The sequence below is a fragment of the Malurus melanocephalus genome, unplaced genomic scaffold (genome assembly GCF_030028575.1).
Source record: "Malurus melanocephalus ecotype Western Australia unplaced genomic scaffold, MMel_1.1 scaffold_840, whole genome shotgun sequence".
Lineage (NCBI taxonomy): Eukaryota > Metazoa > Chordata > Aves > Passeriformes > Maluridae > Malurus > Malurus melanocephalus.
In genome coordinates this window covers 88,414-102,403 of record NW_026624072.1, presented here as the reverse complement: position 1 = coordinate 102,403, position 13,990 = coordinate 88,414, and the positions used below count along the sequence as shown (strand labels likewise).

The 13,990-nt window shown below is 50.1% G+C and overlaps 2 protein-coding genes across 3 annotated transcripts in view; one reads left to right on the top strand and one right to left on the bottom strand.

Annotated features, from left to right (window-relative positions):
* The window catches only part of ASTN2 (astrotactin 2), a 166,287-nt gene that overhangs the window by 67,907 nt on the left and 84,390 nt on the right, over positions 1-13,990 (bottom strand). The window contains exon 11 of the mRNA XM_057385552.1: positions 12,914-13,093. Within this exon, the coding sequence (XP_057241535.1) occupies positions 12,914-13,093 (180 nt within the window). The remainder of the gene's footprint in view (positions 1-12,913; positions 13,094-13,990) is intronic.
* On the top strand, positions 177-6,638 carry TRIM32 (tripartite motif containing 32). 2 transcript variants are annotated; one of them, XM_057385554.1, is made up of 2 exons: positions 177-515; positions 2,552-6,638. In XM_057385554.1, exon 2 carries the CDS (start codon positions 2,619-2,621, stop codon positions 4,560-4,562), a length of 1,944 nt encoding a protein of 647 aa, XP_057241537.1. In that variant the 5' UTR covers positions 177-515; positions 2,552-2,618; the 3' UTR covers positions 4,563-6,638. The 2 variants fall into 2 exon arrangements, with proteins under 2 accessions (XP_057241537.1, XP_057241538.1); XM_057385555.1 differs by lacking the exon at positions 177-515 and adding an exon at positions 573-675.

Here is a 13,990-nt window from a genome sequence, read left to right as displayed (position 1 = left end):
GGGGGGTCCGCCTCGCCTCACACCCCCCGGCCCAGGCAGAGCGGGCTCGGAGCGGGCCCCGCCCGGCCCTCTGCCATTGACCCCCGGCTGCGCCCTGCGGAGCCTGGCCGTGTGCTGGCAGCGCTGGGCAGACACAAACACCCTCACTGCATGGCTGCCTCATCCCTGGAACGGCCAAGGCCAGGCTGGACGGGGCTTGGAGCAGCCTGGCTGCAGGAAAGAACGTGCCCCCCTTGTCCGCGGCAGGGGGTGGAATTAGGTCATCCTTAAGGTCCTTCCAACCCAAACCCTTGGATTTTTCACTGAAAAGCCCTCAARCCTAGGGGTCGTCCTGTCGGTTTTGTTGTTGTGACAGCTCCTGTCAGCGGTGCTTATTTTGCAGCGTTACACCTTTATTTTCACTCGTTAATGACACGAGCTCTGAATTACAAGTGAAGCCGCTTGTCTCACCGCAGACACTCACTAAAAAACTACCGGGTGACAAGAGAAACCACGGCAGGAAATTTCTTTTGAATGTAAGGAAACCAAACTCTCATAATTCACAGTTTTATGGCTTGATCCTCAGCTGAGGCTTTCTGTAATACCCTGCTCTGCGTCAGAGGAACTGCCCCGGGAGGGACCGACACGCAAGAACAACTCGCTGTTAAGGAAACTTCCATGGAGGCACAGCCGAGTGTGAGAGGGAGATAAAAGGGAAAAATAACGTCCCATTACTGAGGGCATGCTGACTTTCTGATAAAGGGGGTTATACATGAAAAGAACGTCATACAAATCAGCTCTCTAAAAGCCCAACCTGACTTAAAATCTCTTCCACTGTTGTTCTTTAACGAAAGTACTTGTTTTAAAGGTAGCTTTTAATGTAACTCTCAGTACTTGGTGCCTGTGCTGCTCCCTCATCCTTCCCTAAGCGAGTCTTTTGACATGTTTCCAAGGAAAGTAAGAATAACGAACCTGGCTGGTATCTTGTGTTTCATTTTTTAAAAATCATTTTAAATTGCTGATTTTTCCTCCCTCAGAGGAAGGTTTCTGTTCCTCATGGCAGTGCCCAGGTTTCTGCTTCCCCAGCACCAGGGCTACTCAACCTGCCACCATGGAGCTGAGGATCAGATCCCAGCATGGTGCCTGGAGATCCTGCCACGCCACTGAATCCCTTCCTGAAATACGGGCATTAAAGGACTCTGAACTGCAGTGGACAAATTAAAATTACTTTTTCTCTTTTTTTTTCTGTATGAGCATAAAGAACTTTTCCTCCTTGCAGCTGTTTTTTCTGCACAGGAACACAAGGCAAACTGAAATACACAGAATCATTCCCTGAGAGGAAGGAGGCAAACCCAGCAGGGAAGTGAGAATGCTGTGTGCATGCAGCCATTTCTCAGAGAGAGCTGTCTGTTCACATCCCTCTGCCACCTTCTCTTCGTTTCAAAGACTAACTACTTCCTTCTCCTCCTCCTCTTCCCTAGAAGAAAGGTTTTCTTCCCTATTTTTTAGTGGCTGAGCAGTACAATAGCAAAGGATTTGAAACCCAGTCTAGTGAATAATAACTTAATGATGTGAGCCCTGTTCTGTTCCTTTTGAATGGATGGCTGCTTTGGCAGGAGAGCTGCTGGGATCTGCTCCCTGCTGGGAGGGATGTGAGGGTGGAGAAACCTGGATTGAAGCTGAACAGCAACCAGAGTGGTGTAAAACTGAACCAGGAGACGGGAACGAGGTCAACGCTGYGAGACTGTGAAACGAGGAGAAATTAAATGCAGTTAAGCTGAGTTCAGGAGCTAATAGCGAACACTGGGAGTATGTTTGGAGTTTGAATGTTTGGAGTTGTCTGTTAAGTCCAYTATTGCTAATACCTGCCTGAGCTGTGGTTAATTGGCATGAAGAATGGTGCAGTGTGGCAGAGGTTAATGAGATGCASTGGCATCAAACTTTCTCTGTGTGTTTTCAGCATGCACAGTCACCCCCAGAACGAGTGGAAGCTGACAGAGCATTCCTGCTCCTTTTCCTTCCTGGCAAATGTATGAAACCTTGAAAATGTGTTTTGGCTCTCTAGCAAAGCTGAGTGAACCAAGCACATTAATTTTGTTGGTATCTGATGTCACATCTGAACGCAGGTCTCCAGAGGTGATCTATTAATGTCCTAAAGCATCGCACCATCTGGTTCCTTCTTTGATGCACAACGTTTTCAATGCCTGGTTTAATCTCCCTGGGTTTCAGTAAATTATGTAAACTCGGTGCCTTGGCAGCAGGAGATGGGCACCATGAGGAGATGATTCAGTCATCAATATCTACTGGGCTTCCTTATTGGTGCCATTACACTTCTTTCAGTGCTACTTTACAAATKCTGCAAGTGAATAATTCATCGCACTGGGAGCTGCAAGTTAGTTTTGAAATTTGCCCACCCTGAGATTAGCTATGACTAATCCATCCTTCCCAACGTGAAAAAGTTAACTGGGTTCCTTTTTCTGCAGGGTTAGGAGATAAGGCAGAAATAAATTGCGTGTATACATAACTGCTGGTGGTGACATAAATCACATTTCCCTTTTTTCTTCCTGGACAGAATCAGAGCACCTTGGAATAGATGTGAGCACAAGGCACTGCGCTGGATAAAACCGCCTTGGAGCACCATGGCTGCCGCCCCTCATCTCAACTCGGACGCGCTCCGAGAGGTCCTGGAGTGCCCCATCTGCATGGAGTCCTTCACCGAGGAGCACCTGAGGCCCAAGCTCCTGCACTGCGGCCACACCATCTGCAAGCAGTGCCTGGAGAAGCTCCTGGCCAACAGCATCAACGGGATCCGGTGCCCCTTCTGCAGCAAGATCACGCGGATCACCGGCCTGGCTCAGCTCACCGACAACCTCACCGTGCTGAAGATCATCGACACGGCCGGGCTGGGAGAGGTGATGGGACTGCTCATGTGCAAGGTCTGCGGGAGGAGGCTGCCGAGACACTTCTGCAAGAGCTGCAGCTTGGTTCTGTGCGAGCCATGCAAGGAGGCTTCGCACATGCCCCAAGGACACAGAGTCATTGCCATCAAAGAGGCTGCCGAGGAGCGTAGGAAGGAATTTGGGACGAGGCTTGCCAGRCTTCGGGAGCTCATGGGTGATCTTCAGAAAAGGAAAGCTGCACTGGAGGATGTTTCTAGAGACCTGCAGTCCAGATACAAAGCGGTTCTGCAGGAGTACAGCAAAGAGGAGCGCAAGATCCAGGAAGAACTGGCAAGGTCACGCAAATTCTTCACCACGTCTTTATCCGAAGTGGAGAAGATAAATAACCAGGTGATGGAAGAGCAGGCTTACCTGCTGAACTTAGCAGAAGTGCAGATAATGTCTCGCTGTGACTATTTCCTTGCCAAAATAAAGCAGGGGGATATAGCTCTCCTGGAAGAGGCAGCAGACGAGGAAGAGCCAGAGCTGACCAACACTCTCCCAAGGGAGCTGACTCTCCAAGAGGTGGAACTGCTTAAGGTGAGCCACGTGGGACCGCTGCAGATCGGGCAGGTGGTGAAGAAACCCCGGACGGTTAACGTGGAGGAATCGCTCTTGGAAACTGCAGCGTCCTCTTCGATGCCTTTTAGGGAGCCTGACCCGGTGCAGGAGGAGCCCAGCTGCACCCCCCATTCCTCACCAGCCAAGCCAAGGATGCCCGAAGCAGCCGCGAGCATCCAGCAGTGTTCTTTCATCAAGARGATGGGCTCCAAGGGCAGCCTGCCAGGGATGTTCAACCTCCCCGTCAGCCTACACGTCACCAGCCAAGGCGAGGTGCTCGTGGCAGACCGCGGCAACTTCCGAATCCAGGTTTTTACCCGCAAGGGCTTCCTGAAAGAGATCCGCCGGAGCCCCAGCGGCATCGACAGCTTCGTGCTGAGTTTCCTTGGAGCGGACCTGCCCAATTTGACCCCCCTTTCCGTCACCATGAACTGCCACGGCCTGATCGGTGTGACAGACAGCTACGACAACTCGGTCAAGGTGTACACCATGGACGGCCACTGCGTGGCGTGTCACCGCAGCCAGCTGAGCAAGCCCTGGGGCATCGCCGCGCTGCCCTCGGGCCAGTTCGTCGTCACCGACGTGGAAGGGGGGAAGCTCTGGTGCTTCACCGTGGACCGTGGCGTGGGGGTGGTGAAGTACAGCTGCCTGTGCAGCGCCGTGCGCCCCAAGTTCGTCACCTGCGACGCTGAAGGGACCATTTACTTCACTCAGGGGCTGGGGCTCAACCTGGAGAACCGGCAGTATGAGCACCACTTGGAAGGAGGCTTCTCCATCGGCTCYGTCGGCCCGGATGGGCAGCTGGGACGCCAGATCAGCCACTTCTTCTCCGAGAATGAGGATTTCAGGTGCATTGCCGGGATGTGCGTTGATGCCAGGGGAGACCTGATTGTTGCTGACAGCAGCCGTAAGGAAATCCTGCATTTTCCTAAAGGAGGCGGCTACAACATCTTAATCCGGGAGGGACTCACGTGCCCCGTGGGTATTGCCATTACTCCCAAAGGACAGCTGCTGGTGCTGGACTGCTGGGATCATTGCATCAAGATCTACAGTTACCACCTGAGACGATACTCCACCCCTTAAAGGCTTGGCTGCAAGCAGAGCCTGTCTTGACAATGGAGATTCTTCCAGCCTCCTTGCAATCCGACGGGAACCGGTGTCAAGCCTTCAGGAAGATTGTGCCATAACTGAAGGGGATTTGGCATAGGGGCCATCATGTTCTGTGTTTAGAAACAAAATAGCTTTTGTGGTGGTGGTGGTGGTCTGCTTTATCTTCTTCTTTTTTACATAAAATCCGTACAAATAAGAACAAGTGCGAGGGAAAGGATCCATCCTTCGCAGTCTCGGTTCTTTGCTAAGTGACTGGTCATGCCATAAACCTCCTCACCTCCTTATGCCACATCTCCTACACTCCCAGCTCCAACCATTGTGTCTTTCTTTGTGCCATAAACGCTGACTGACTGCTCTAAATCACCTTCCCTCAGAGAACTAGCAGAGGCAATCCTGTGGTACTTGCAAGGAACTGGGTAGCAGTTGTCTGGGCAACTCCTAGAGAGAGCAATTTGTGCTTGCAGCACTGCATAAAACGAAATGGCCTCTTCAGCCGTGCAGAGATGGAGCTTTGCTTCCACCCTGACAAGGCAGGGTTGTCTCTCCCATTTTTCTGGTGTTCAGGAGATTGCCCCGTCGTGCCATTTGTGAATTGTGTCTGTTCCATGTGAAGTGAGTACTGTGCAATCGTGGGAGACCGGGCTGAACCAGAAAATTGCCCTCTTTATTCCTGAGTTGTAAGGAGACRGGGGTTTTATTACTAATCAGAGTTCTGCTAGGTAGAAGGGGGTAGAAAAGGAGGGGGCTGGAGGGGAAGAAAAAAAAAGAGGGGAAACCTAGGATTGCTAATTACTGTCTTTTTATTATTAAATGTATCCTGGAAACTGTCTTTGGAAGGCGTATCTGGTATCTAAAACTTCCTGGGGAGGGGGGAAGAGCTGGGGGAGTAAGACTGGGAGATAGTAGAAAATGAGATTAATGCAATGTATTGTATGTTCACCTGCACTTCACTACTCTGCATTCCAGACCATTGCATTCAGCAATCTGTTTYCACTCATCTGCACCTCCTCTGTGCAAGTTACTCACTGTTGAGRTAGGGATGGGGAGGGGGTACTATTTTACTTCTAATTTTTCAAGACTTGGAAGCACATCCATTGGTGCACTGCCTTTTTTTTTTCCCTTGCACAGCAAAACACTACATTCCTCAGATTTTTGGTTTTTTTTTAATGATTCCTTTTTCCACGACACCAGCAGGCACAAGAGTTGCTGCTCATCACGGCTTTGGGCCAAATGAAGCACAAAACTGCAGCTGTGTGAACCAAGGCCCCCACAGTGCTGCTCTCCTGGCTGATAAATGTGTACCTCAGTGTGGTGCTGCTCGCCCAGAATAGTTTATTGAAGGAAAGATGCATTTAAATAGGGCACAGTGGTAGCATGTTAATCTGCCACAGATAATAGTTACACTGCAGTGCATTTATTTGTTGCCATCAACAACGTAGTTGCAAATTTGGGGCCACGACAGACAATATAAAAGCTGATTTTATGGCAGCTGCYGTGCTCCAGCAAATTGTTTGCTACTTGTCCTACAACATGTTTGCAACAGGTGATTTTTTTTTTTTTTTAACCCATATACTTTTCCCTGTTGGTACAGCAAAGTGAAACAGGTTTGTGAGCTGCTGCTGCTCCAGCTGGATGTTTGGCAGTTAAAGGGATTGCAGAAAAAACGCTGGGAGCAGATTTTGGTGGGATTTGGGGGTTTTTTTTCCCTCTCTTTTGTGCTCAGTCAGTGCTGAAGGAGTGAGCACACAAACACAGCTGTGTGATGGAGCTTCCATCAGGGCAGCTTCCAATTTCTCCCACTATAATGTGCTGGAAAAAGCTGGTGGAGAAGGGAGCTAAGAACACGAGGTGGTCGATGGTGCTGAGGGAGCCCAGGGGACTGAACTCCCCTTCCCTCCTGAGTGCTCTGTTGTCTTTGCCAAGGCCACCAACTTCTACATCACTGTTCACATCCTCTGACTCTTTTTTGGGTGGGAGGGAGCAACTGCCCAAGGCACATGACAGCAATCTGAGGAGCYTTTCTCATCCTGAATGYRTGTTTTGGGGAGGTAATGGKGATTTCTGGGCTGTGCTGCAGTTCRTGAYATTGTAACTGAAGGCATTTTTCCAGTTTTATGGCAATGGCAGTTCCTCTCCTGATCCCTTTTAAACATTTCTCCTGCTTCCAAGAACTGCTCTACACAGGAAGCTATCATGGACCTGARTAATTCAAGCAATATTATCTATGATAATATGTACCTCTGTCATTTTCTGTTCCTGTGGACATTTTTTTTTTTTTTTGCAATAAACAGCACAACTACTAGCAATAACATTTCCTGGAGTGCTTGAAAAAAATTAAAAATAATTTTAAAAATTTAAAAATAATCTGAAAAAAAGGAAAAAAAAATCTGTCCAGTAAACCAAGCAGTTGGTTACTCCAGCCTGTTCCTGGTTACAGAGTTCAAACAAAGCATCTGTCATCTGTTTCTCACTCAGAGAATTAGGAAAAATAACACCACCTTGTGAGGTACTGGTGGGCCAGGACACTGTGATCAGTGCCTGGGGCTCTGTCTTGCCTGCAGCTCTTCCAATCTGGGCTTTACAGGGAGAAAAGGGAAAAAGATAACCTGCTGTCCTTCACCCAGGGTCTGCACATCCCCTGACAAAACTCGACTGTGAGATGATTTTACAGAGCTCCTCTCGCTGTGGTGCTCCCACACAGTGTCATGATCGCCTGCCAAACGAGGTGAAATGGAGTAATTAAGGATGATGTTGAAATAGTTTGGCTCCTGCTCTGTACCTGGGGAAAGAGCTTGTCTGGTCATACGTATGTGTTTGGTTTTTAAAGATTGTGTAATAAAGGAAAAATTGATCCAATTAAAAGTGCATTGCAAACGGCTCATTTTCTTATTAAAACACTTCATCTTCTCCCCTCGGTGGCAGATTGGATTTTACAGCCAGTGGGGATTAGATTGGGAACWCGTTGGCTACGAGACCCCTTTTATGTGTCAGGTTCTGAGGATAAATCTGATCTTGGCAGGCTGGTGGAACTTCACCTGGCACCTCCCTACCCACTTATCAGCAAATGCTGGGGCTTTGTACCTGAGCTCACACTGCCTCAAGGGCAGTATCTTCCTTGTCCCCTGATTTCAAAGGCCTGGCTGGAGTTCACTGGTGCTCAGTGGGACATGGGAGCCTGGCTGAAAAAGCTCATCCCATGTCCCTGGCTCATCCATGCTCTGCCAGCAGGGATCTGTGCTGCAGACAGGTGACTGGACACCCAGGGACACTTCAGCTTCGCCTGGAACACCTCAGACTTTGCACTTACACTGTGAGGGTATAAAACCCCTTTGTTTGTAGTCACCCTCCTTGGAGACACCAGCTTAGGCTGTTCCTCTGTTGTTTCACCTTGATTAAATTATTTTAAGGATCAAGGCTCTGCCCTTGGGGGTGAGCTGGTGAGGAAACCTGGAGTGAGTGAGTGTGGGGGGTGCAGCTGTGAAGGTGTCCCTGTCCCAGCTCAGGTGGTGRCAGTGGCTACCAGAGGGGCTCCAGCATGGCCAGCAGGGACATTCCTGTAACAGGGACATCCACAGCACCTGCAGGTTCTCTGATCGAGCCACCTGGCCAATCTGGGTGAAGGATTTCATCCCCTGGGCTCAGCTCAGTTCTTTAAGCAGGGGTGAAATGCTGTTTTTTCAGACATTATTCAATCCTCACAGAACAGTGTGCAGTGCTCCTAGACCTACCCTGGCATTTCATCACAAGTTTTGATTTCTTAGGGTGGAACAGCTAAGCCATGGACACCATTCTGGGCAAAACCAGGAGCYAGGGAATGAAGGGATGAGGAGGAGAGCCTGTGCCTTAATCAAAGGGGGCAGAGCTACAAAAGTGAAAATAAAGCCAGATGCTTTGAGTTGTTTCTATTGTATAGCTTAAGTGATTTTTCTGGGTCATTACTCAATGYGAGGATTTAAAGTTATTTCATTTTGCACAACTAATTACTCGACTTGCCTGGCAATTCTGGATTACAATGAGCAGTGCATAAGGTCATTTAGCAGACTAAGTCACAGCACATATTTTAGTCTAAACTAAATTTCATGGCAACCAGCAAGATTGTTTTTACCTCCCCCGAACAAAATGTTGAAATCTGAGGGTTTGAAATAATTATAATGACAGAAACCAAGCAAGTTAGAGCATTGAAAAGGTAACAGTGGTTGTTTATAGGGACAGATCTCAAACCCAGGGAAATTCTGTSTTCTATTTCTGACCTAGCAGGTATAAGGGAAACTCATTATCTCCTTTAACAGATGCAAACCTCGCTTTACAGCTTTCTTAATGCACCTGATTGTATCTAGGAAAGGAAAACTAAAGGTTCCCGTGGACTAGTTCAATCTTAATTGTGTTAATGGCAGCATCAGACCTGAAGGGAGATAAATAAAGCCTTGAAAGGACAGGAGGGAGCCACAGGCCCTACTCAGAGGAACATGGACTGCTATTTCAGCAGAGCTCCAGGCTCCAGCCTTAATTTCATGGAGGATATTTATGAAGATAAATACAATTTATGAAGATCTTTTGTCAAAACTGCTGAGCGCACAAGAAATCATGAGAACTGTCGCCTCTTCTGGGTAAATGCAGTAAGTGGAGCGTGGTGCAGAGGACAGAAGCAAGCACAGGGGAGGAAAGGGGGCAGAAAGGTTTAGGGAATGTGACAGGACCTGCCAGAACACAGCCCCTCCACRGACTATTCCCATAAATGATCAATATGTGAGAGGGAACATCAACATCTTTCCCATCTGCAGCAGCCACAGGCTGAGCCTGCTGAGCACCCAGCRTGGCCAGGGAACTCCAGCCAAGGAAACTCTATCTAGAGATCATAGGAAATTCAAGGAAAAACAAACATTTCCCTCACCGGAGACCTAAAGTAACCTCCCAGCTGGGCAGTGAAACCCTCTGGGTCTCCCCCACCCATGCACACACATCCTGAGCCCATCAGCATCCCTTCCTGTTCCCCAGCTGGKCTCCTCCTCTGGGAATAAGCAAACTGCAACAGCTCTTGCAGAAACCTCACCAGGGCTGTCAGATTTTGCAATCAGAGCAGCTCTTCCCCTTCCCTAACCAAGCTCTCCTCCTCACCAGCCAGAACAGAGCAACCAGCTCTCAGATAAACTTTTATCAGYGAATGAAGCAGCTCCCAGCAGGTGGATTTGCTGGACAGAGGGATCGTCCTCTTTCCTCCTGTACATCTTCTGAGTCTCTCAGGTGGGGTTGACTGCCAGTTTTATTGCCATGGCACTGTGTAGTGTGCAATAGCCCCGTTTGGGTCAGCTGTYCTGGCTGWGTCATCTCCCAACACCTTGTCCACYCCAACCTAGTRACAGTGGGGACAGAAGGKTGAAAGAGGAAGCCTGGATGCCATGGAGGAGCTGCTCAGGGTGTTATCCAGAGGGGTTTCTCCAAAAATCCAAAGCACAGCACCACRGGGGCTGTGGCAAAGCCAGATCCAGCACATTCTTGCACASAGCAGGAGCTGGCTGGGGACATCACGTTGGTCCCAGCTGCCAAATGAAGGTGCTCACACAACTGCTACCAACTGAATGAAGCCCTGTCAGCGTTGAATGCTGGCTCTGATGGGGAACAAAACCAATGTGGGCTCCCGTGGCACAGATCAATGGCTGGGTGGATCTCAAGGTCCCTGCTTGGAGGCCAYTCGATGTGTTAAAGCATTGCTTGGCTGCACAAAGCCAGGGCAAGCRGCCCAAAAAATGGGCTTTTAATCACTCCACATGAAGAAAAATTGGAGTTTGCTTTGGAGTGCTCACAGGCTGAGGCTGCTCCTGGGAGGGAGCCTGGGGGATGCTCCCCTGCCTGCCCCGAAGAACTGCAGTGCTCAGTGTGCCACAGCCATGCCACCGCGCCTGTCTGGCTCTGTCTTTGCAGGATTCACTCTGGAAAACCCTTAGGAACAAATGCAGTCTGCTCTGTCCCCTCATTCCCCCACACATCCACCTGCAGCAGCAAGGGTAGCACTTGTCCCAGCTCCAGGCAGAGCCAGATCCCTTTCCCTGCCCTTGGCCAAGAGAAGAGCTCTGCAGTCACTGACCCACATCACGGGCTCTGTGCCCGCGTTCGGGCAGCCCCAGCCCCGGCACGGAGCCAGCGCCTGCCCTGGCACCAGCGGCGGCAGCTTCTCTTCAAAACCATGTTTTCAATTAGGGCTCAACTCGCAGATTGTGCCTTTATTGTTGGAGGCCTCCTCCTGAGGCCCGCCGATTGATTTATGAAGTTGATTAAAATATTAAAATAATTCTGCGTGACGCTGCGAACGCCCCGTAATGTGCATTTTTCTCGGAGTTGGTGTCATTCCAATTAGCTGGAGACTCTCCTCTCTCCCTCCTYTTGTGAGCTGCTTTGTCCACTAACAAATTAGTTATTCTGGCCTTGCTTTTATATTTATTAGTGCTGATGCATATGTGTGTTTGCCGAGCAGTTCGGAACGGGCTGGTGAGCAGCGGGGAGCCCAGCGGCCAGAGCTGCTCTGAGTGGAGAAGGCATCCAGAACTGTCTAGCTGGAGCTATTTATTCCTATCTGCCTTATGTCACTGGCAAAACGAGGGTAAATCAGTGGAGAAGCTGGGAATGAAATCCATCTACCATGAAGAGCGAGCTCTTTCTCTTGGCTAAATGGGATTTCTCCAGGAGAGTGCCCTGAGTTTCCCATGACATTTTTTCTGTCCACAAGGTGATCTCCCCAAGAGCCCTGAACATCCTCAGTGTCTTTCCAAAAGCATTTTCTGGCTGTCAAAGAGCTAAAATACAACACTGGTCACCTCTGCACTGCTCACAGCCCCAAAGTTCRACCTCAAAGACCCCCCAAAGCCGCAAACAGAGCCACACACAAAGCACAAGGTCAGGGCCAGCACCCAGTGTCCAAATGCTGCACAGTCAGGAGTTAAAGGTTTGTGTCCTTTAAGGCATTCCATCCAGGGGATCCCTGGAGTCTCATGAGTGCTTTGGTGCTTCCCAGGCAGTGGGAGAGGATGCTCTGGATKCCCCACAAATGCCAGGGARCATGGGCAGGAGCTGGGTGGGGAGYGAGGGATCCACCTCAGCCAGCCTCATACCATGCACTAAAAAGGGAATTACTCTGTCAGCGAGGCACTGCTTTGCCTTCAGGCCCTGTGCCACCACGGGGCTTTGTGGCTGAGCCCCAWGGGGAAGGAAGGTGGCACTGAGGGAACAGGAAATATTTCACCACCAGATCAAGTGCTGTTCATGTCCCCTCTGGCCCCAGCACTGTGGAACAGCAGCAATGCTTGAGCCAGGCTTGGTCTGCAGCAGCTGCCTCTCACTCCCACCTCCCATTCTCCTGAGAATCCCTTGTCTGATGTGATGGTGCTGGGACCATGGGGCACTCAGGGTCTGCTCCCCACCAACACGAGTGCTCCCGAATGATTAATAACATCATGAGTGCATAAACAACCCACCTCCAGGTGCCTTCCCCCGCTAAACAGGGGCATTGCTATGGCAAACTTCATTTATCACTATTTAAAACCCAAACAAACGAGTACAGGCTGTTATAAATACGCTTACAAGACGGGCTGCACCGGGAAAATGGAAAAGAAAATGAGCCAAGAGCAAGGGAGGCGGCGTGTGGGAGAACACCTCTCTCCTCTGGGTTCTGGGGAGCGAGGCTGCTCTTGGCAGTGCCAGCAGGGCAGGATGCAAGTGCCCTAGTGATCTCTGGCACCATCAGCCCTAAGATGGGCTCTATAATACACCACAGATGTTTTTTTCGAAAAGAAAAATATCAGACCRGGGGAATATCCCCAAGTCCCTGGAGGAGAGAGATGAATTGGCAAATRGAAGGCTACAGCGATAAGGGAGTTTTTATAAACATAACCTAATTGTATTACTTCAAAGTCCTGAAGTTTATTGCCCTGTTTAATGATGTGTCTCGTTATTTATGGCGTAGCACAATGAGTCTGCATTGATTTAATGCACTTCCTTAAAGACCGTCATTGTCACAAGCAATAAAACAAAGCCATTGTGAGACAGCTCATTTATGTCACATCTCCATCAGCCGACCCCCGGCGTGCGGGGGCCACCGTGGGGAAGGGGTCACCCTGGGAAGGATGGAGCAAGAGTGTGGAAGCTGAAGGGCAGGAGCAAGCAGGGATGCTGCCAGTGGACATGTGCCACCTGACACTGGGCACTGAGTTTGGGACAAACCTCCTGCCTGAGCCAGCACAGGAGAGGCGTGATGGATGGAAAGCAGCAAATGACAGCTGGTGTTTGTTTGTGTGACCTGGTGACACCCTGCCCGTCCCCTGCGCCCTCCTCACCTTTCTGGTACTGGAGCCAGAGCTGCTGCTGGACCTTCTTGCTGGGGAAGTGGATGGTGCAGCTGAACTCGGAGCCATACAGCGCCTCCGCGATGTAGTGGGAGCCAAACTGCTGGATGAAGGAGAGCAGCTCCTCACGGCTGCTGTCCTTGTTCAGGATCTTCAGGATGTTTGCAAAGCCTGTGGGAGGGAGGAGGGGATGGGCAGGTTGGCCAGGCAGGGCTGGCAGCCACAAGCCCAGGGAGGGAGCCCCGGAGGATCCCTGCTCAGGTCATAYGAGGCCTCACATGGGTGCAGCTCCTCCTCTCTTGCTTCCACCTGATCCTTTGGGATCCTGCTGTTACCCAAGGCTGTGGCTCTGACTGCCCTGTAGGATTCCTCTCCCTAAGAGGTTGCTCAGATCATTTTACAGGGATGTGCACATGAACACGTGTGCACACACACACACACACACACACACACACCCATCCTTGCCAGCTCCAGTCTGTTTATCAGGCTGCTGGCACATCATTAACACTCTCCCCAGAGGACCAGCTTGGCCTTTGCTTGGCTGTGTCCACAACCAGAGATTTCCATCCCCAGTGCAAACACCCAGCACGACTGGTGACTTTTTAGGAAAGCTGGAGACAGCCCCAAGGGACACACAGGGTGCTGGTGGCAGCTCCGTGGGTGTGCAAAGGTCAGGGCATCACTTGAGCAACATCCACTGAGACAGCAGGGACCTCTGGCATGGGACAGGGACACGGACCCTTTGCTGCTCTGTGGAGGTGAAATATCCTGGAGTCACTGGTGACTTCACAGCACTTCAGCATCACTTAGAGCTGGCTGAAAGCCCCCTTTTGGTTCAGTGGTGGAACGGGAAACAGACTGCAAGAAAACACGTCATAACTGTCACCAAAATGAGATTATCTGGCTGGTTGGTTGGTTGGTTTATTGAAAGAGAAGGCTGGTTTAATAAAAAAAGCCAGAAGAATTCATTTTGAGCTGAACCCACGTATTTTTCTCAGCTTCGAGCAGGTTATTTCATTTTGGGGCTGTGCAGCCTGTTAGTGCTAAATCTTTTTTTTTTTTTTTTTT